The sequence below is a fragment of the Corythoichthys intestinalis genome, chromosome 18, assembly GCF_030265065.1.
Source record: "Corythoichthys intestinalis isolate RoL2023-P3 chromosome 18, ASM3026506v1, whole genome shotgun sequence".
Classification (NCBI taxonomy): domain Eukaryota; kingdom Metazoa; phylum Chordata; class Actinopteri; order Syngnathiformes; family Syngnathidae; genus Corythoichthys; species Corythoichthys intestinalis.
In genome coordinates this window covers 24,045,697-24,069,430 of record NC_080412.1, presented here as the reverse complement: position 1 = coordinate 24,069,430, position 23,734 = coordinate 24,045,697, and the positions used below count along the sequence as shown (strand labels likewise).

Sequence of the window (23,734 nt, the reverse complement as noted above, 5' to 3'; positions counted from 1 at the left end):
AACAAGACAATCTTCCCATTGATGAGATGGAAGAACGTTCTGTTTACATGCTGGGCAAAGTTTGATAAAACGTGCTTTGCCCCAAGCAACTCCCTGGAAATCTCTTCTCTGCTACCATTCTATTCCACACTCTCTCTCTCATGATACTGTGATCCAGAAACCTGGATGCACCTGTGACATACAAGATGAGACAATTGCATGCATGAGGTCATTAACGAGTAGTCGTTTAACAACCTTGAAGATTTCCCTCCTGCTATTTCAGTGATAGTGCCCATGTGTGTCCCATTATGAGAGAGCCAAGCTTCGACTGTGGCAACGGTCCATTCTTGATGGGCCTCACAACAGGGAGTTCATAAAGAAACAGCATTAGTCATTGTTTAGTTCGTCCATATAACGATTTTCCATTCTGCTTGTCCTCCTTAGGGTCGAGAGCAATTGAGAATCCTCTCCAAATTGAGACGACTGTTTGCCAGTTGAGTTATAGAGGAATATATTTTCATATAATCATGTGTAATTATACGTATTCATTTATTGCTATTCTGTTACTGTCTTAAAAGGACTTTATGGAGTTTGTCACTCTTTTTTACCCGCAACTGCCACCTCTGGCCTAAAGAGTAACTGCAGCTCGTGCACGGCGTGCATGCTTGTACAAGCACAAATATAAAGCAACAAGCGTGTGGCCCATCAAATCAGCACCAGAATCATAAAAACAAGTCTTTAAAAAAAGTCTTAAAGGGAACCACGGATAGAAAGACTTGTATTTCTTAAAAGATAACGTTAGTATGAGTTAAAATAATTTGATATTAAAACCCCTCTTGGTGTTTTTGTTTTTATACATTTTGTAAAATTAGTTTAATTAGTAGGTCGCCATTGTTGCTGATGTTGCAGGGTGGTGACATCACAGCACTACGCTGCCAGGCTTCCAGAGTATGACTAGCGACATAAACATGTCATTTGTTCAGCCCTTTCAATTTGAAACTGAGAGGAACATTAATGAGCAGGACAGCACTGTCGATATTTCACAAAACGAGCAGCAAAAGCAAAATGAACAGGAAAGACGGGAGGAGATGAGGACAAAACGTGTTCTGCAAAAAAGTGCTACACCAGCGAAACCAAGAAAACACAATGCTTAAAAGTATGAGAGGGAAACACGTACGAAAAGTATTTTGAGGCAATAAAAAGGTAATAAAAGACTCAATAAAAAGTATAAATATAAACTAAACTAAATATAGTAAGTACATACCGCTTTTAACCGATGTGCGCATGTTTTGGACGTCTCGCCACATAAAAAAACCAAGGCAAGCAACGAAGGGATCGAAAATATAAACTGTCAAATGACAGCAATTCAATACTTGGCAACCTACCTGGGATCGGTTTAAAGACACTGCTGATGATCTGGAATTGGATGGAGGTACGATGTTGGGAACTCATCTCATAGCTCTGTAACAAATCAATCTGACCAGCAGCAGAACGTGACAAAATCCCACCAGTCATCATACTAGCTTCGTTTGCTAGCTAGCACAGCTATTCTCCCAGTCCAGGCCAACTACATGATCACCCTGAGCGTCCACGGCAGGCAAAAAACATGGCGCCCTCCGTGGGTCAAAATATGCACTAAATATTATAGATTTTTAAATCAATGGCAATATTTTATGTGCTTATAATAACATATCTTAGTTAAAAAAAAAAGAACAATTGTGCCGTATTAGAGCCGACAAGTCTTTAAGTTCGAGGTTCCCTTTAAGTGGGTGAGAAAAGTGTTTTTGCCAAGTAGAGACTATGCGGAGTCTCTATAAAACAGCGCTGCTGCTGCAGGGATGCGTATGGACGTGAACAGGCCTGTGTTCACCCAGAGTGGTCGACCTGAACCCTCTATTGAAGGTAAGAAAAAGGGCTTTTTGGGGCAGTCTCAGTTAAAATGTCAGGGCTATGTTTACTCATCAGGGCATTGGTGGACATGCATGAAGTATACCGTATAGTCCTTTTTAGGATTTTTCACAATGTGCCTGTTCTACATTCTGTTAACAACTGTCCTCCTCCAAGATATAATAAGGGGGACATAAGAATGTATTATTTACAGTTTGTGCTGTTTTACAATTGAACTTCTTAAAATCTTCTTTTGTTCTCATTTAATTTGATACTTTGTTCTTGTACTTTGTATTTCATTCATAATTCCTATTAATTTAGTATGAATTGTTTGGCATCATTTTCTGTTGATTGAAGAGAATTTAAAAACATGTAAAAGGAGAAGGTAAACTCCGATCTTTGCCTCGACACTGTCAATTTTTTTTTTAACCTGTCCTATTCAGCTGCTTGCACAATAGTAATCTGAGTGTCCTTATGGCTTGAACAGTTTTAATGTCTCATATGGGAGTTTGATATACTCCCATTGTGGTTGTTCATTATGTTTTATTTCTTAGGAGAAAGCAGCGAGCACGAGTGGGTTATGGGGGGACAGAAAGGAGAGAAGCAGAAAGAAGAGGGGAAAACAGACAACAAGAAATACATTTTTACACACCTGTGCTACCTTTAAACATAGTGGTGTTATCATTAGCTAATTATATTTACTGTGGGCACCATGTGGGAGGCCTGATAACTGAGGAGAAGGGGGGGGGGGGGGGGGGCGAGTCAAAAGGAGACATGAAGTCCTGTGCAGGCTCCCCCTTCATTTTAATGCAATATATACTGAGGATGTGGGGCGGCTGGGACTGGTTGGGGTGACATGACAGTTGCCTCCACACCGCGGGACCCACCATTCACACACCTCTTTTAACGCACCACATACATTTTACTCTACGGGGGGCTGCGGTGAGGGGTGGTGGAATGTGCGCCTGCCCTCAGCCGGGCTCTCCTATTTTAATGCATACTGTACACTGCACTACCCTCCCCACACAATCCCATCAAGGTGCTGGACAATGGCTGCCAGTCAGGTAGTAATAGGGCAGTGGCAGGTCCCGCACTTTTCTCTATGTTCGCCTGGGCTGCCGGTTGCAGGGATGGTTCGGGGCTCCGGTCCCACACCGCCCCGCGATGGCATCTCGGCGCTCTCCTGCTTCCGCATTCCCCTCTATTTTCTGCCCAGGTATCCTCCTTGGGCTCCGGCACGGGTCGCTGACTGAGCGCCGGTAGGTCACCAGGGTGTAGCCCACCCCAGGTGGGGATGCAGTCCTGCCCCGGGCCTATTTGGCCATGGGGGTACCGCGGTGTGCTGTGTCGGTTGGGAGGTTGTGGTGGTGGCTGGTGGGCCGACTGAGTGGGTGGTGGTTTGTTCCCTCATCCCTTCCTTGAAGGCCGGTAAATTGGTGTGCGGATCGTCCGAGGGACCATGCTGGGAGCTGGTGAGATAGCAGCGGTCCCCTGGCTGGAGCTGCGGGAGGAGGGATGGTCTGCACTGGTTCACCTCTCTAAATGGCTAGGGAGGGGCCGTGGCCCTAAGGGGGCCCACGCGTAGCATTTCCACTTGTCTGCAGGACTATCACACTTCTGATGGGGTTCGCGCATGACTGGGTGCAATTAGACACACTCAAGTGGACAGAATGTCGGTGCCAGGATTAGCGATCAGGCAGCATAGAACAGGATGTCAACATATTCAAACATACAACTGATTCACATATTACAGGGTTCTACACCTCACAGTGCTGATTTGTGTACGCACCACCCCGCCTAATCACATCTCCTTTTGACTCACCCCTCCTCTTCTTTCTCTTCCGCCCCCCAAGTGGTGTCCACAGGAAATACAATTAGCTAACGATAGTACGACTATATTCATAGGTAGTGTAGGCGTTCAATTTATTTCTAGCTGTTGTTCTTCTTCATTGTCTGTTTCGCCTCTTCTATTTTCCTTACTGTCCCCCCATAACCTTTTATCATACTCCCATATAATACATTAAACTTTTCAGACCATAAGGACACTCAGATTCCCATGTGTGTGGAACTCAGCATTGTGTGTATCACATTTTAGTGTGGATAGGTGCACGTCCTATTCTATGCTACCTGATCGCTAATCCTGGCGCTGACAATCTGTCTACCTGAGTGTGTCTAATTGCCTCAATGGAAGGGTGCATGCAACAAAACAACATACTTCACACCTATACGGTGTTTAAAACAATGAAAAAGACGCTTAATAGCAATACTGCTTATTCTACCTCAATGGTCAGAAAAAATACATTGCAAAAATCGCCATGAATATATTTTCCAACTAGAGATCAATCTCCGGCCTAAACAGCCAAATTCAAAGCATCACCATATTTCTGACCCCTATACCTTTTGAACACTATTTCATAGCAATATAATTAAAGAGGCAATTCTTGCATATGTGCTGAGTAGATAGGTGATGTTCAGCTAGTGTATGAGTCATGAGATCATCACTATGAAATGGGGGCATGCTTCTTCCTCCAAGGCACATTTAAAATGGGCCTATAGCCAGAAGGAAGAGCAGACATGATGCTAGTCATGTTATCTCTGAAAACAAATGAACTTCAAAACATGTACATCACAGGCAGCACAATGGCTTCCATAAAGAAGAGAAAATGATCATCCGGTACAAATCTAATCTTTCCCTCAAATGCAGTGATATGCCTTTACGTATTGTTCATGATTGTTAGCTGCAGGCAGACTGTTGTTATGTTCCATTGTGTGGTATATGTCGAGTATTCTGGTGTTAGTCAGTATTTCAGGTGTCAGTTGCCTAATCTAGCCTCTTGATAGATAATTATAGAACATCGTTTACAACACAATTGTCACACGAGTGCGATGACATCATTGCGATTCAAATGAGCCTATTTGTTCAAGTGATTTATTGTGGGAAATAACATCATTTCATGAGGCTGCTGCAGCATGTGGAAAATGGGTCAGGGAAAGGTTTGGCCACGGAGTGAAAGTTTTTATAGCTGCAACATTATTGAGGTGACAGGGATCTTATCCAAATAGTCTAGTTTAGGAGATGGTTTCCACAGCTGAGCCAAACTCCAGCTCACAGTTGACCGTCCAAGTGTAGATCCAGAGCGGGCCAATATGAGTGGAAACGGCCAGTTCTGTACTTTGACTGGACACTGGAGCTGTGGAGTCCCCCCCCCCAGTTGTAACATGGTTCCCTAGACACCTGTTGAATCGAGCTATGAAGTGAGCTGGAGTGACTGTATGAGGTCCCTACATGCTCATGAATGACAAAGTACTTTTTAGCTCAGTGTTGACATTAAACCACTGTTGGGTGCTCGCCAAGGCCAACATTCCCCTCCATTGCACTTTTGTGCCCCCGTGCGATAAGTCTTCATCGGACGACACCAAGTGGTGAGTGCTACATAAATTTCAATCCATACAGTATTTACATGTTATAATGAATAAAACTGTGTGGTTTAAATGGAGTTATTTAAAATATGCTGACATTTACCAGCATTTCATTAGGTGTATCTGTGTTGAGTGGTCCAGAGAGTGCTTCTATTCACATCAGATGTCCCAGAACTCTTGCTGAACTGCAACAAATTTTAAAGGAATCCATGGATAGAAAGACTTGTAGTTCTTAAAAGATAAATGTTAATGAGTTAAAATAATTTCATATTGAAACCCCTCTTGATGTTTTTGTTTTTATACAATTTGTAAATTAGTTTAACTTGTAGGTCACCATAGTTGTTGACGTCGCAGGGCGGTGACGTCACATGGTTACGCTGCCGGGCTTCCAGAGTATGACTCTAGCGACATAAACATGTCATCTGTTCAACCCTTTCAATTTGAACCCGAGAGGAACATTAATTAGCATGACAGCACTGTTGATATTTCACAAAACGAGCAGCAAAAGCAAAATGAACAGGAAAGAGGGGATGAGACGAGAGTAAGGAGGAAAATATGTTGTTCTGCCGGCAAAATATCCTACAAGAGGCGAATTTGACACCCAGAGTACTACCGTGTGCTTTTAGCTTGTTTTGTTTAGATACATACAGACAGAACATACCAAAGATGCCTTAAGAAAATAGTTAAAGTGCGTATGACACCAATAAGGATGTTTATTTCATATTCCATGCGGTGTTTTATGCTCCTGAATGAAATGGACCGCTTGGATGTGTGTGGAAGCGATCGTTTTATATGTTCAATTTTTGAATCCCGCGTCATGATAATGAGTTACTTCCGGCTCCAGTATCAGGTTTAGGACGAATGCGAATGTGATGTCACCCGGGTCAGTGTTTCACAATACAGAATTGCTTCATAGGATGGAGATGGACTGCGGATTTAGCTGATTTTACGAATTAATTTGTTTATTTTTCGCTCCACGCCAGTCAAACGGCTGCAGGCTTTGTAGCTGCACCAGGGAGAGGCGTGTGAGCCTTTCTGAGTTTGAGAAAGTTCCCTTACACCCCGAGTTCAGCCAAACCAAGTGTGCGACAACTGTGGGACCATTTGACTTACGAGGAAGTGTGTAAACATCATGTTTACTATTATGTCAAATACTGGGATCATGGCACATGTCTTAATACGGAGGTGGGTTGCATTTTTTTGGCTGATTGTCCACCAAAAATGCCACTCGGCCGATGACCGGCGGCTTGTCGCACCCCCGCCGGGAGATTGCTGTACTCGGCTTATCACTCGGTGCGGGTTAGCATGTCGGCTAGCTGTCACGCCTCCTGGTTTGTTTACGCTCTACGAAGCCAGGGCAGGGAAATGACAAAAGCCTGACTAATTCCGGTGACATAAAATATCGTTCGGGAGGTGCGACAGTAAAGGTGAAGTCGACACTTTTGACCATTATGGAGTAATTTTGCCATGTCGTACTGAATAAATGCATTTTCAATATTTCATATTCCATTTAGCACAAGACTGTTATTTGTCATGGCTATACCATTTATTTAGCAATTGGGGAAAATAAAAATAATATCCTGTAAAAAGATCGGAGTAGAGAGATTGAAAGAATGACATTTTGCTGCTCTCTTCGCATTTTCCCCATTATGAATAATTCCACCTCAACGGACTGAAGTCTAAATCCGATGAAACCATTCTCCTGCCCGACGTCCTCCTCCTGTTGGGGTCGCTAGAGCCCGATCATGGTAGGCGTGGCTAAACCGCAGATTAAAAGACTAATTTCTTGTCATCTGTGCTTTGCCAATTTGTTGTATATAGTCGAATCGTCTCAAAATATGATTCTAATTCACAAAATAATGCTATTTAAGACTTTTTTTTATCCTGTCGTACGCACTTTAAATGTAGTAATATAAGAAATGAGGGTGGTTTAAATATGCTACGTGACTAATGTGGTCAACAGATCAACAATCTCCTTTAAACCTACTAGAAGAAAACAATGCTTAAAAGTATGAGAGGGAAACACATGCAAAAAGGATTTTGAGGCAATGATAAGGATATAAATGACTCCATAAAAACACAAATATTAAGTACTCGACGCTTTTAACCGATGAGCGCATGTGTTGTACGTCTCGCTGCATGGCAGGAATTGCAGTAACCCGAGTTCGCCGAGTGACAGTGACAATCTACGTTATCACGTCGAGCGTCTATTGCGCATTTAAAACATGGCGCCCTCCGTAGGTCAAAACATGTACTAAATATTATAGATTTTTAAATCAATAGCAATATTTTATGTGTTTCTCATAACACATTTGAGTAAAACAGAACAATTGGGGTTTATTAGAGCCTATACATCTAAGTACGAGGTTCCCTTTAAAGAGGAACGGTCCCAAATTCATCCAATCCGATCTGCAACTAAAGTAAATAATTGGTTGAACATTTATCTGTCAAATGAGAGCCAACTTTTGGACGATAATACTTATTAGTCTTAGTCATATTTTAGTCATCTCAAAATGTGTCTGTCTTCGTATACTTTTTGTTGACAACAACTCAAGTATAATTTCGTCAAGCTTTAGTCGACATTTACAAAAAATGTTTTCGTCTGTAAAATTTTAAAAAATTACTCCAAAAATAAATAGATAAATAAAGGTTTCCAACAATTTCAAATGAACATTGAAAGGCGAGCACATAGTGTAGCGTCTACAAGGACAACGCCAACTTGTCACACACTCAGCAGGAAAACAGGACATTATTTTCAATTAATTATACCCCCCTGGACGCCACCAACTGTAAGTAAAAATGGTTGTCCGAGAGTTTGAGAGGACGCTTAGCCTAATGCTAACGCGAATGCTATGCAAACGCTACAAGTTACATTTAGTGTGTGATGATTACTAAGCACAGATTTCTTACCGTTTGTGCAAGCCTTAAGAGTGGAGAGAACACGGACACTGACACTGGACACTGTAATATAATACAAGATAGCAATGTAAAGGTAGCAGACAATTTATTTACTGTATATAGACTACTGCATGTGAATGACTTTGACTTTTGACTGACTGGGACACTGCGGCCACAGCTATTTGGTATGCGCATACCTCACTAAATTTAATATTTGACCTTTTAATCCGTTACTAGAGCAAATAAGGACATTTTATTCAAGCATGCCCACACACAACTACATTGGTGTAGGGCGGTCATTTACATTCAGACTGCTGGTTCATGCTTTTTGACTGGTGAGGCTGTTGTGTATTTTTGTGAGGTGTTTCTGATGATGAGCAGCACGACAGAACTGAACTTTTTAAGACCCGATAATTGCAATGCAAGCCTCATGAAGCTTGCATTACAATAACAACCTGCAAACTGTCAACGTCTCAAGCTGGCAATGTGAAAGGACACATGCCATGATGCCACCAACGCTCTGTCCCTGGTCAGATCTCATTCCCATGGCGGTCCGATTTTATATTAAGACCACCTTTCAAAAATGCATATATCAAAATGCATACTTATTTTCAGATTTCATTGAAAATGGAAATACTATATCTTTTTTAATCGACGCTGACATTCCACTAGTCATTGCTATGAATAGTGAGTGGTCAGATTGGTAAGAGTATCCAGCCCAATTTGACCACGAAACCCTCTCAGTTCAATGAAAAACAGTCTAGGTCACAACCTGTTGTTCAAGGATAGGATGTTTTCCTTTTACCTTTCTATGTATATTTTTGCATTTTAACCAGAGATGAAATTGGACCGAAATACTCCGGAACACCGTTCCAATAAAAGATTCAGGGCCTGAACGGTTTGGAACGATGCTTTGATCCCGAAAATATGACAGGAACTGTCAAAACCCTATGTTAAAAAAACCAAAAAAACTTCCAGGCTTCCACACACCCATCTTCAAGAAAACAATCTACCAATGTTAGATTTACATGCACAAGTGTTAACAACAAGCATAATGAAGTGCTTGTGTAGCGTAATCCATTTCAACCAATATTTAATATATATTTATTGTCCGGACAATTAATTCAATAGACTACTAAACAAAATATTAAATGTTAAAACTGATAAATTTTTGTTATTAGCAAAGAATCAATAATTTGTAATTTTATGGTTGTAATTGGTTCCCACAAATCGGGGGTAGGGTCATGTTTACAACTGTGTTACATCATCTTTTCTTTTAACAACATTCAATAAACTTTTTGCAAACTGAAGACACTAATTGTTGAAATTATGTAGGTAGAATTCTTTTTCATTCTTGCTTTTACAGCTTTAGCTGGTCAACAGTCCGGGACGTCCATCGTCGTATTTTACGCTTATGCCACACATTTTCAATGGGAGACAGGTCTGTACTTCAGGTGGTACTACGAAGCCACACTGTTGTAACAAGTTCAGAATGTGGTTTGGCATTGACTAGCTGAAAAAAGCAGAGGCATCCATGAAAAAGACATTGCTTGGAATGCAACATATGTTTCTTCAAAACCTGTATGTACAGTACATATCAGTATTAACAGTGCATTCACAGTTAGGGTTATCCATGCCATTGGCACTAGCAGCCCCATACCATCAGAGATGCGTTCTCTTTGCTGACTTTGCTTTATAACAACAAAAACAAAACATGGTGCTGTATTGTTGCATAATAAGTGCAAAAACAAACAATTTCAGTAATAGCACTATAGCACGGGGCTTTTGATAATCTGCTAGACAATTAAGATGAATGCACACTTTTCCAATGCGTTAATACAAAGCAGGTAGGGTTGTCCAATATTATTGAGTAACCGATAATATCAGCCAATAAACGCATTTTAAAACGATATTGATATAATATCAATATTTTGTTTTTTGGGACAATTATTCATGTTGTCCAGGATGTAGAAGCCTTCTGCCTTTGCACAGGGGCTGGTCACAGCTTAGCACAGCAGTTATGCTTTTCGACCAATACATGTCTCCAAACTAAGATGCTCGGGATTGTTATGTGAGCAGACCAAGGGCATAGGGACGGTAGGGACACAGCACTACCAACTTTTCAGGATGCTCAAATTGTCCCTACTAACTTTCAAGCAACCTTATTTGCATTATATATAATGACTTCAGTTATATATGTAATTTAGATTGTCTTCCCATATGCTGTAAGGATAGAATTGACCCTAACACTATTAAGTGAATTATTTCCATGATGTTCAGACTTATTTGCCACTTTTTATTTGCTGAATTTGCCAGTCAATTTATTCCCCGCAAACACACGTTTGATTGGCTGATGACTTGAACGGCCACCCCCCACCCCACACACATGCATTCACAGCCCAGACAGAAATACAACATGTCGACAACATGCCGCCACCCCGCCCCCTTCGAAGAGGAAGGATATTAGAAGTTTTTTTTTTTTTTTTCGGTCAGCAGCAGCCACAGTAAGTAATATAAAAAGACATCAATGTTGTGGTGGTGCGGAACACACCACTAGTTTTACAAATGAAAGTCCGACCTGCATCAGAGTTAGCATAGTATTAAACTGTGTGAATTTGCTAACCTGCAAAACTCGAGTACAGAAAGCTGCTTAGAGAGAAGTGTTGTCCTGTATGTGTTTCTACTGTTAGTGTTAATTAAACTGAGAAATGTGGTGAATGGAGGTTACGTCCTTGGAGCAGACCATTTGCATTAATGGTGCAAAAATTGAATCAACAATAACTGATTCAAAAATAATGAATTATAAACTCATTAGATATAACTACTGTGTTACCAAAATGTAATAAAATACAAAAATATGTGCAAAAGCCAAGCAAAATGCATATTGGGAATTGTCATTGCGTTGGCAAATCCTATAATTGCCTGCCTGTGTTTGTAATGCTTTGGTCGCCCCCTAGAGGCTTTTTTGGGGTAACTAATGTAAACGTGATTTAATTGTGAATGAGTCCTTTTATATAATCATGGAAATTTTGGGTCATTTCAATTTATATTTATATTTTCTTTAACATCTGTTGAAGTTGCCATATTTTTCACAGAATGTTTATATTATTTAGAAAAAGTTGAAGTTGTGACATTTATCATTATTATTTATCACAATACAATTAGCAATAACACGTTAAGTGCATGACTGCATATATCGGTATCGATTTGATATCGGGATATCGGTTAAAAAGTTATTATCGGGCAACTCTAAAAGCAAGTAAACTAATAGGGCAACATGTGCTCTGAACAGCTAGTGCTTTTTGATGACTCTTCAATGTTTAAGTCCAAATTTCTGTAGAGCAGTGGTGTCAAACCAATTCCATAAAAGACTGAGGGGCCGTTTACGAGGTGACGCTGCGACACCAAGACGCAATGAATGTCCTGCAGAATGGCCTCGCCTTTACACGGTGATGGCAAAAACGGAAAGCAAAGATGCAAACTTTTGATTCAATTGCAGGGATTGGGTTTTCACACTATAAGGCGCACCTGACTATAAGCCACCACCCACCAAATTTGGCACGAAAATGACATTTGTTCATAGATAAGCCTCACTGGACTATAAGCCGTAGCTGTCCTCACTGTATTATGGGATAGTTAGACCGAAAGATATAAACCCGTAACACTTTATTTGACAGCGGCATAATACGACTGTCATAAGACCAAATGAACCACCTTGAAGCTTTGAACCAATTGGCTGCAAAGCTTCATTACTTCAAGAAGCTTCATTTGGCCATCACTGCACCCTTGGGGGAGACCGTCAACCTCTGCTGCCACCTGGTGTCAACACAGATGTTGTCCAACATGCCTCCGAGCATGCATTGCAGTGCTACAGATGTAAATAATGATCAAAATTCGTATTTTGAGCTAATTATTTCTTCAGTTACTGTTCCAGTTGTTTCATTAATTTCTACTTATGGTATTTGGTATCACTTTATATGACAGTGGCACCATAAGACTGTCATTAAAAAAACATAATTATGACATGACACTGTCATGAGCATTAATGAGTGCTTATTACAGAGGTCATTTAGTGCTTTCTGGCAAATTAGCTCACTTTTGAATGGATGCAAAAGATCCGAACTGGGCATAAATGGATTTAGTGACATAATTTGCCGGATGACATGCATCATAAACATTCAGTAATGCCCATGATTGTGTCATGTCATAATTATGACGGCCTTAAGACAGTCTTATGACGCTGCTGTCAAATAAAGTGTTACCCATTAACCCAAATAAATCAACAAATAAGCCGTGCTGGGCTAAAAGACGCAGGATTCAAAATGAAGGAAAAAAGTAGCGGATTATAGTCCGAAAATTACTGTTCGCGTTTTTGTGCCTTTTTAAGCAAAAGAAAAATGCGTGGATGCCATTGCTTGAAGTAGGTGGGTATGTTGTCTTCCGGGCTGTGGAGGTTGTTGTCAAGTGCATGAATATTACATCTTTTTCACACGGAATTGCAACATCGTTCGAATGGAGACGGAACCAAGTAAATGCAAACATGAAATTTGACGTATTCTCAGAGCGTCACCATGTAAGCAGCCCCAAAAAGAGTCCTGGATTTCATTCGAACCAATGAAGAGGACACCTTTTCACCAATCTGATTTCTTACACTTTTAACACACACATTACACATCTAATTGCAGTTAGATGCTGCTTTTTTTCAGCACAAAATTCATTGGTTTAAATTGTCTCCACAGGATTTTGCACTTTCTGGAATTTCTTTGACAACCCTGTTGTTGGTTTAGTGGAGCAGTGACACAAGGTTTGCATTATTTACCATCTCAAATTGAAGTTTCTCGTCTCACCGCAGTGTTTAGCAACTTCACCCGGTCATTCAGCGCACTAATACACCGTGGTGTAAACGCAAGCATGCCTCCCAGCAATACATTAAGAGGATGTCAAGAATAAAACGTTCTCTTTGATAATAGTGAACTGATGGATGGGGAGAATTAGGAAAAAGCGTGACAAATCCAAAAAGCCAAATTCACGTGTTTCACATGATTTGTTAGTGAAGGCACCTCAGATCAAATGATGTAGCATAGAGATCTGGCAATGAAATGTCAGTAGAGTATCATTTCTGGTGTTGCCACGACTAGGAAGAATCATCTGTTCTTTTTCTGTTTAGAACAGGAGTTCTAAGCATGTTTAAAATGCTTGGAAGCTCATTAAGACAGACAGCATTACAGTTTTTCTCAATTGCTTTGGTACGTTTCTCAGATCAGACAATTCTCAGAACTACTTGTTCAATCCTCACAACATCGCACCTCAAAATAGCAGTTTCTCATTCCTTTGAGCAAGTTGCAGATGTTTTTGTGCATCCATGCAAATGATTTTGTACAATTCTCTGTTGTTTCCTACATTATTAGTTGCATCTGCCTTGATGGTCAAAATGGATTATCATGGGTCTCTGTTGAATAGTCTCACCACCCACAACATCTACTTCATTGCATCATTGCAGCCTTTACGTGCAAAATGAATGGACATGTTGTCACAATGTCGACATGTGTGTGCTTATTTCTGAGAATATTCATTTTTTATTTTATGTAACTTTTTTTAAACTGCCAAAATTTTTAATAGTTTGTGACAATGTTTGTTTCCACCACACCCACATAATCAGAGAATGATTTGCAACCCACAACAGAATGGTAATGAGGTTTCTACCACTATACTCCACATTCCTCAATCCCATAGAAAAAAAAATATGTGTATCATCGCCAGCCTCAGAATCAGATGACTTTCCTGGATGCTATAAATGCAGCATGCAATGACATCACAGCAGATGCCTTCAGAAGCTGGGTAAGGCATTCAAGAAGATTCTCTCCATGTTGTATAGCAAGAGAGGACATCAGTTGTTACATAGATGAAAATTTGTGGCCAGATAGGAACGTCAAAATGTGAAGACAGAGTGGGTGAATAATTCTGACAGTTTAGTTTCAAGTTTGGTTGTGCCTATTGTCTTATATTCACATTTCTAATTTTGCTTTTAATGTTTTATTTTTTTGTGGTACTCAGTACTGTCTTTTGCCTTCTGTATTGCAATGGCATGGTCTGACAAGATATTGTAAAAACAGTAAAAGTGTAAACTAAATATTGTCCAGTCTCTTGCAATAAATCTCCCACACACAAATGTCTAACTTAAAATTTTCATCTAAACTTACGTACACTAAGGATGCAACAATACTCGGTTTTATATTGAACGGTTCAATACGCCCTCTTCGATTCAATACGCAAAAAACATTCGATCCAAATGAAAAGCTCCCAAAATGTATTTTCCGAATTTATTTTGTCGTCTCTCTTGCTAAAATATCCGGCGCAGCTTTGCCTTGAAAAAACAAACTGCCGCTAGCAGCCCCCCTACTCCACTCCTCCCACAAACTACATGAAAGGTGGGAGCTGTGGCGCATGCGGATCCTTGCTTGTGAGAAATGACAGAAACTTAAGGAGGCGGCTTGACGGCTTCAATGTCATTCAGATCCGTTGTCTGGCAGCATTTTGGGTGAGCTGATACGCTATCCCCACTCGTATATATTAAACAATGACTATCTTTTTGGATACGTACAACAAACACTGTCAATATATTGTTGCCGACTTGGCTGCTTCGGATAACCTCGCTTTGACAACAGACAGGTTAAGACCGTGGGTCACAGAGACCTAAATCACGGTTACATAATGAACAATGATTAGCAAATTAAGAGTGCTGTAGTTCAAACTCATGCTGTTTATGAAAGTCGATTGTCAAATTCTGGTTTTGTGCAGTAATTAGCAGGTGTGACTTCTGTGGCGTTTGTTAACTTTTTTTTAATGCCCGACAACACTCGCGCGCACACAGTAGATATCATCAAATAGCAACCTCGATGTGCTAGGTTACATTCCATGCCATTGGCTGCGTGAGCCCAGAGTGATCACAGGACGCGTAGTCCATATACAAAATTGATTAATTAAAAAATTGCCATGACTGAATGGAAGTTAAGCAGGCCAAATCAATCCATACCAGTGACTATAGATAATGCTGCAAATATTGTTAATTGATTACGTAACACAGATGGACTCGGACCACAAATAGAATGTTTTTCTCATTTCTCATACCTGCTAATAGAGTAATAGCAATCAACAGTGTGCCCCGCTTCACTTTACAAACAGTAAAGATTGTTCTCAGCACTTTTATACAAAATTTCTTCAGATCAGTAAGAAGTAAACACATAAATATTATGCACTATAATGCATGTTTATATGATGGCATTGTTATTTTTGCTCGTTAGCAAAATAAACTAAAAAAAAAAAAAACACTTGTAATTTTTGTTTCAGAGCATTAATGTATAGAATCGAATCAAAAATTGTCCCTTGTATCGGAAATCGAACCCAACCGTGACTTAACTGTATCGTTGCATCCCTAACGTACACCAACTTCAGCATCAAGCCTTCCACCATCTGCACACAATGAAACAAGGACTTTTCATTCTGACAGCACAAACATGTTCATTGACACACATTTAATTTTGAGTGATAGACCAAGTATTTTGAACAGAAAACTGGCTTTTTGCAGATAATCCATGTTGTTTTGCTACTTTTGTGACATGTTGTGAAGTTTGAACAAGTAGTTCTGAGAATTTCAATTCTGTTCTGAGAAACATATCAGAGCAATAGAAAAACTGTAATACAGTACATTGTTAGCAATGATAATTTATAAATACAGTAAGTACCATAGTTTCCGCACAAGGTGCACCTAAAATCCTTTGATTGCCTCAAAAACTCAGTGTGCCTCATAGTTGGAGGCGCCTTAAATAAGGATCAAAATTGGTTAATCATAGCATTACATTTATTTTTAGCGCAGCTCAATCAAGTGAATGCATAACACAACTATTACTACTGCACCTTATAATGCAGTGTATCCTATATGTGAAAGGTTTTAAAATAGACCAGTCATTGAAGATGCACCTTATACTCCGATGCGGAAAATACAGTAAGCAAAATACTGAGTGTATGAATAAAAAGAAAAAAAAAAAAGAAAAAAAAAAAGCATAGACTGTTGGACTGCAAGTCTTTAATAACAAAAAGAACCCCATACAAAAGTATACGTCCATGGTTACTTACGGAACCATCTTGCAGTATAAGGAAATTATCTTAATACGATTCAACTTGTTATATTACGTACAATACCTCATAAAAGTCCATTGGGACAGGATTGGAGCTGAAATGAATCGTGGGCTGCCGGCGGAGGGGCTTTACTGCAGATGTCCACATTAGGACCAACACATTGCTTGGGAAATAATTTAACATTTGGTTTAACTTAGGGACTATAGCACTAATTAGTTGTCCAAAAAATAAAAACACAACATTTGTGGGACATAAATAAATGGACATTTTTTCTGAATACCAGTGCAAGAAAGCATTCAGATCGAATAGACAAGAATGCCAGAGCAATAAAGAACAAGTGAGATATTCCAACCGGTTAAGGACAAGTCGAACTACTACATTTAAGGTGTCCTTAACGTGACAATCAATGCATTTCAACATTAATGTTAATAATGGGGAAGAATCTCATTTAAAAAAAAAAAAAGACAATCATGATGGTCCAGTGAGGTCATTAGGGGGCAGGTTGCCATGTCAACAGGGGTGAAAGTGAATCCCTTGAATTACTGGGTTCCAGTCACCACCTCCCTTTTCATGATGGTTCAAAGGTCATTGGTGGAACGCTAATTTGCGTGACTGTATAAATTAATGTAAGCAACCCTCACCACCTAGCATGCAAACACACGAAAGCCCACCCAGCCGTCACCACTGCCATGCAAGGCGTAGCGCACATCCTATTAGCATTTACTATGACGAGTGGATGGACGTTTTACAAAATGTTGTTGATCAACTATAATTTCAATGGGGCAGTCATGCTATGCACTTATTGGAATGCAATTAATCCACATCCAGTTTCACAGCGTAATGAATTGCTTACTTGGCCCATCACGTGCAAATGTTGCAGTTGGACTGAATGTGCATGTGACGAAGTAATAACAGTGAAGCATGCAAAACGGTGTCTGTTGGAGGTTCAACCTGAGGTATGTTAGTATGACACGTAGATCGTGAGATTCTGCAGTGAAACGATGCTTGGAATTGTGTCTTCTAATAACAGTTAAGGCTACTGGATGAGTGCATTTATCTTGTTTATGATGTGAAGGATGTTTCTAAATACAAAACACTAGTTTAAGGAGATACCATTATTATAGAGGTCCAATTGTTTTATGAATAATGGAAAAAAAAATGTATTGAATTATCAGTAATATTGGATCATTAAAATAAATGCCAGCTCCCAAACATAAAAATCAGATATCCTTGCACTTGCAATTGCATTTCATTCCAAAATACGTCAAGGAATTTTGTTTTAATATAAGTGCAAATTGGTCATTATACCAGAAAAGCTCCATTAATGTCCTCTCTCTTTAAATCCCTGACATAATTCTAACCAAAATCCATGTGCAAGTTTTTGTTTTCTATCTCTTACTCCAGCCTGTCTTCATCAGTCATCTGTTTCACTTGTCTGAGTTTTTGCGCGGTCGACGGAAGCTAGACATGTTCTCATTCAGTGCGTAGATGCGTCTGGAGAACTCTTCGAAGCCAGCAACGTCCAGTTCCCCGAGCACCTGCTCATCACATTCTACAGCTACCGCCTGGTCCACAGGGATACAGCGGTAGTCTTCCAGCCTGGTCTCCTCAGCCATCTCCAAGCCCACCCGTAGTCCCATTCCCAGGCCCAAGTTGGTGGCCTCTGTCCCCATGATCTCCTCAGCTTGCTCCACTGAGCAGCATGGACCAGGACCTGGAATCGTTACCTGTCCTGGAACCACTGAGCCGTTCATGATGCCTGTATGCTGACCAGCGGTTGCTGGATCGTCACTAAATTTCGCCAGTGTAGAAGAGCTTGAAGTGCTGTGGGGTGTTTGCTCTTCAGTCTGATCTTTGTGGACTTCCTTCTCTGCGGCTGTACCGCCCTCTTCCTCTATCTTTATTCCGTCTTCTTTCGCTTCAATGGGCTCTGTGAGGTCAAGTGAGGCCATGGAGGCATCCAGGGAAGAAGACAAGAGTTTAGGCGGAGATGGTTGCTTTGTTTGGGTTACCATAGCTGGTTCCTCCCCGACAGCTGCGCCAAAATTGGGCGGTGGATTTGTCTTGTACTTGTCGGTCTCAGAATTCGCTCGTTTCCTCAGTCCCCGGTCAGGGGAGCCGGTGTGTCGTTGGTAAGCTGCTTCCGAGGCACTAGGAACCCCGAGGTGAGACTTCCCTGGCACGGGGATGGAGCTAGAAACATGGTGTCGATCACTGTGGAGTAAGGAAAAGACTTAATATTGAAAGCAATCTTGCACATTTTTTTCAGTAGTTCTCAAACTTTTGTTACGTAATGGCAGGTTAAAAAATACTTGAATCGAAGTATCGCCTTTTTGGGTTTCAAAAAGTTTCCGTTCACTGCGGATAATGGCTGAAATAAGTCTAACAACTGTGGGACCATTGGACCGACGAGGAAGTGGGTAAATTACGTGTTTTGTATTATGTCAAATACTGGGAACATGGCGCACATTTTACTAAGGAAAAATACTTGGATAAAAATATCCTGTAAAAATATTGGAGTAGAGAGATTGAAACAATTACATTTTACTGCTCTCTTTGTCGCATTTTCCTCGTTGTGAATAATTTCGCCACAATGGGCTGAATTCAAAATCATGAAATCGTGACCTTGCCGACGTCACCCTCCAACTGTGGACGCAAGAGCGTTATAATGACAGGCGGTGCTAAACAGCAGATTAAAAGACTAATTTCTCGTCATCTGCGCTTTGCCAAATTGTTGTATATAGTCGAAGCGTCTCAAAATATGATTCTGATTCACATAATGCTATTTAAAAAAATTTATGCTGTCACAGGCACTTTAAATGACAGATGGACTCAAATTTGTGTCATATGTTACCTAAACACTCTTAATCCTAGAAACATACTCTGTAAATACTCCGAGAAGTACTCACATACTCACTAAAAGCTGCACTAAAAGGGGGCTGGATTTGGTGTGGTAAAAATGTGTGTGTGTGTGGTTACCTGGGCTGATTTACGTAGAACAATACATTTAAAGAAATTTTAGCAAGCCCTTCTGTGTGTCACATTTGCTATATATATATATTTTTTTAAATTCATAATTTCAACAATCTTGCCTTTGTGGCGTTCTCATTCGACCCTCAGGCTCTTGCGAAATACTGCTGCTGTGAAATTAAATTAGCTTCAAGTTGCTATAATATCTCGCTGTGTATCTTCCCTGTAATGTCGTTCATGTCAGCGTGTCTTGTTCGGTAATATTATCGCGTCACATCGAACTCTTTAAAAACAGCGACTGTCTCTTTGCAAATGAGGCAGACACAGTTGTTGCGTGTTTTATTGAAGAAATAGTCCAATATCCACCTATCCTTGAAGCATCGGCCATCGCAGTCAACTTTTTTTTTTTATTGATTGTCGCCATTTTAGAAAATTGGGTCACACGGGGTAATGTTGCTTAGAGTGCTGCTCTTAAAGTTTTTCAAACTTTCGTGAGAATAGGCTGATTTTGTGTGGACAAGTTAGTTGTAGATATCAGGGTAGCAGATGTCAGGCAGAGAGGGCGAAGACAGCGGGTCGAAAAATATCGATTTAGGCATCAAATATGGATCTGGCGAATGGATAGACTGAAGCTTTTCCACATAACGCCTTTTATGCAACGCATCCAATGAGTTTACAGCGTCTGAAAGCACCGGGGCTTCCATGAATTGCTCTATAAACTGAACGACTAATTGAAACCATTGAGAATAGGGCTAAACAGAGACGGACAATATGGCGGCCGGATACAGCGACACGTCATTCTGTAGGGTCTATAGACCCCAATCACCAACGTCACACAATTACGTGATCGCTGTATTGTGCCGCCATATTGTCCGTCATTCTGTGTCCGTATTCTCAATGATCGTAGTTTCTAAAGGTGGATTCACTTGCAAATTATGGAAGCCCCGGTGCTTTCAGACGCTGTAAACTCATTGGATGAGTTGCATAAAAGCCGTTATTTGGAAAAGCTTCGGTTGATCCAGTCGCCAGATCCATATTTGATGCCCAAACCGATGTTTCCTCCCGTCCGGTCCCGTGCGTCAGAGCTCGTCCTGAGACCACAACATTTCCAAAAATACTCCAGTCTATGTCACGATGAGGAGTCGGGTACCCAAAATCGGCACCAGCCCGAATATAAACCAACATTTGGTCAGCTGAGCGTCACCGTTGTCACGATTGTAAAATGAAACTTGATCGACAACGGGCCGGTGTGTGCCGAAAAATAGCTGCCCCGTGTGAAATGTCCCCCCTGACGGAGCGCTTATCTATAACGCTTTATTGACATGAAAACATCAAATGTTTTCATGGACGCATTACAGTAATGGATTTACGACTGTAAGATCAGTTTTAAGCAATTAAATTACACAAAGTATTAGTACTGTATTTTAGTAACAAATCGTGGACTGGGCCACATAACCATCTTTGAACAGAAATGTATTAGTCTACAGGTTTTCACGACCATATCCCAATGACATTCACACAGGTATGACATTTATTAGTTCAAGCAGAGTAAAATAATACATATTCACGGTACAAGAAAGTCGTTTCCGTGTGGGTGCTCCCGTCAGGGGCGACATTTCACACAGGGCGGCTATTTTTCGGCACAACACCTGCTGTTGCGCTCACCTTCTCGCTGCGCGACAGTTGCGAGGAGCTTCGTAGTCTCCGTCTGATGATGTCTGCGATCGTGCTGGCATCATATTAATGTTTTCGCCGCTGTCTAACAGCTGTCGACACAAACCCATCATGGACCAAGATAAACAAACCGTGCTGCTTTCGAGATTTGCCCTTTTAACAATGGGCACACAGCAACTACTAAAATGACCGTTTATCTTCTCTGTTACTGCAACCAACTGCCACACATGCCTTCACCATTTTGATTAATTCAATGTTAACGATTGTCAGGAAGGTTTTTGGGTTCGTTTACTAGGCGGTGATTCCTTAGACAATCAGAAAAACACGCAGTAACAGGAGGAATGTACGTAGCGGTAATATGTAAACACGATGAGCTGACGGACAATATGGCGGTACCAGTCAGGGGGGCGGAGTTGTGACACGTGATTGGGGTCTATATCCAAGCAAAGTAGCATTTTAGATTACGATTTTGACTGGCTTGCCCCAATTTACCAGTATATGCTTTATTCCATTTCTTTCGACTGCTTGTTCTCTATCTGAAGGGAGGAGAAACTGTTTTGATCAGTGGAAGGTTGACTCACACTTGGTATGAAGAAGTAAAACAGACTGATGCCCAGCGTGGACTCAAATTTTGACCTTTTTAAAAACATGCTGTCAAAACGAGAAGTTGAATAGGAATCCGCTTAGATATTAGGTGAGATATATTGGTTTTGAAATAGAATTTTTATTTTTGAGTGAACTAATTCCGAAGGGTTCCGTGGATGCATATGTGAAACTCGCGGGGTTCAATACCTTCAGCAAGGTTAAGAACCACTGCTCTAGGAGCTAATGAAATGCTTCCTAAAAGTAATCTAAATTCTCCAGGCTTTACTGATATACTGTCTTAAGCAGGAATGGGCAAACCTGTCCTCTAGGGCTGCAGTGGGTCCTGGTGTTTATTCCAGCTGATTCAGCAGAGACAGTTTAACCAATGAGGTTTTAGCGGAAACAAGAAGCACCTGACAGCAATCAACTGATTGGTGAAAGGCTGGTGAAAGGTAGCAAAATCCCGCACCCACTGCAGCCCTTTATGGGATAGCTTGCTCACCTTTGGTCTAAAGGCTATATTCACACTGCAGGCCAAATCCAATTTCTCTGCCCACATCAGACACGTATCTGAGTTTTTCATGCAGCCTGACCAGCTCAAATATGACTGTTCTATCGAATGTAAATTTAATATACCCAAATAAAGCAAGCAAAATTGGATCCATCTTTGATCAATGTGAACGACAGCTGCATCTCTCTGGAAATCCCAGTACTTCCGTACAATCATGAGGCTACACTTTTTGCTGTCATCCACAAGTGCACAGCAGGCGCTCACCCAAGTATGCGAGACATTTTTTGCTGTAACAGATAACAGACGCACGATCTGAAACAGCCCACCTCGCCCTTGCAGTGAAGCCATAAATTAATTTAAGTAGCTCTTTTTTCTGATAGGCATGGCCATTTATAATATACTAGACTCCTTAATCGGACCATTCTGCTGGTTCTTAAGTGGGTTCAGAGGTGAAAGAGATTCTCTTTGTGATCTCAGAAGATTCATGCCTGCTACTGAATTGCCTCATTCTTTTCTGTTCAACAGAAATAACCGACCTTTCTTTCTTTTCCTACTGCCTTGAATTTGTACGTACTGTATGATTGATAGTTTCACCATCAAACACTTTGCCATTTTAAAAGAGATCATTCGACATCCAGGACAATTATAAAGAAGTTGAGAAAAGAATGCTTGTCTACTTTTATGAGTTACTTATTAAACATCAAACTGCTTATAGTACAGTACAGTGATCCCTCCCTACTTCGCGCTTCAAACTTTGCGCTCCTCAGTCCATCGCAGTTTTTTCAATTAAAAAATAAAATAAATACAGATGAGCCATCGCGAGTCGATCACGTAGTCTCACGCTCCTTTCTGCTGCTCTTTGTTTGTCAGGCAGTGCACTGGAGTTGCTTAGTAAAGTTAACGATGATTGACAGACATTAATGTTTGATCTTGCCACAGATGCCTGGAAGGTTGTATTCAGCTAGGCTTTCAAAGCGCTTGTCGCCGAGATGTTGAAAACAAATGAAGTGATCGAGAAGCTGGAGAGAAGTACTTCAGCTTGATTCTCACGAAAGATGTCCAAATCCTTGCAGAAGAAGGTTTTTTGGGCCACAGATAGTTTCGAGCGTTTGTGTCAGCAATTAATCGCTACACGTTGAGATGGCATGATGAATCTCGCTGGTAAAACACAGAAAATCTTTGCAATATATGGCAAGGATAACGTAGTGCTATACTTCTGTATTGGCGTGCTGGGTGCCCTTCTGTAAATTACATCATCCGGTAGCGGCAGGCAGCGAGGTGCGTCTCTACACTATGAAAAACGATTTATGTGGGTAGAAATTATTATCCATATTAAAATATAAATATAAGCACGTGAACTGTATTAAATTGGTTAAAATTAACTCTGTATACCAAATCAACTTGAACAAACAATATCTATCCAAAAATATTAGGTGTGTGGTCAATGCTGTGCATACGCCAACGGGTCTTCTTTGAAACTGAAAGGAGGACAGTTTCATTAGGTGGGACACTCCAAATTGGATGGCAGCGTACGGTAGCAGGTACGTTTAAACTTAGTTTCTTTTAAAATTGACAATGCGAAAACATTAACAAGCCTGGCATGCTGCATGTTAAATTAAGAAGCCCCTATAGTAAAAATAGTTTTATATGTTATTCCTGACTTGCGAAAGCCAT

The 23,734-nt window shown here is 40.7% G+C and overlaps 1 protein-coding gene across 2 annotated transcripts in view; it reads right to left on the bottom strand.

Annotated features, from left to right (window-relative positions):
- Positions 1 to 15,670: 15,670 nt before the first annotated feature.
- Positions 15,671 to 23,734, bottom strand: part of uvrag (UV radiation resistance associated gene) — a 111,001-nt gene continuing 102,937 nt past the window's right edge. Inside the window, exon 15 of one of the 2 annotated variants that reach the window (XM_057820829.1) lies at positions 15,671 to 18,534. In XM_057820829.1, coding sequence (XP_057676812.1) covers positions 17,748 to 18,534 — 787 coding nt within the window. In that variant the 3' untranslated portion in view covers positions 15,671 to 17,747. The remainder of the gene's footprint in view (positions 18,535 to 23,734) is intronic. The other variant, XM_057820830.1, reaches the window with a different exon arrangement.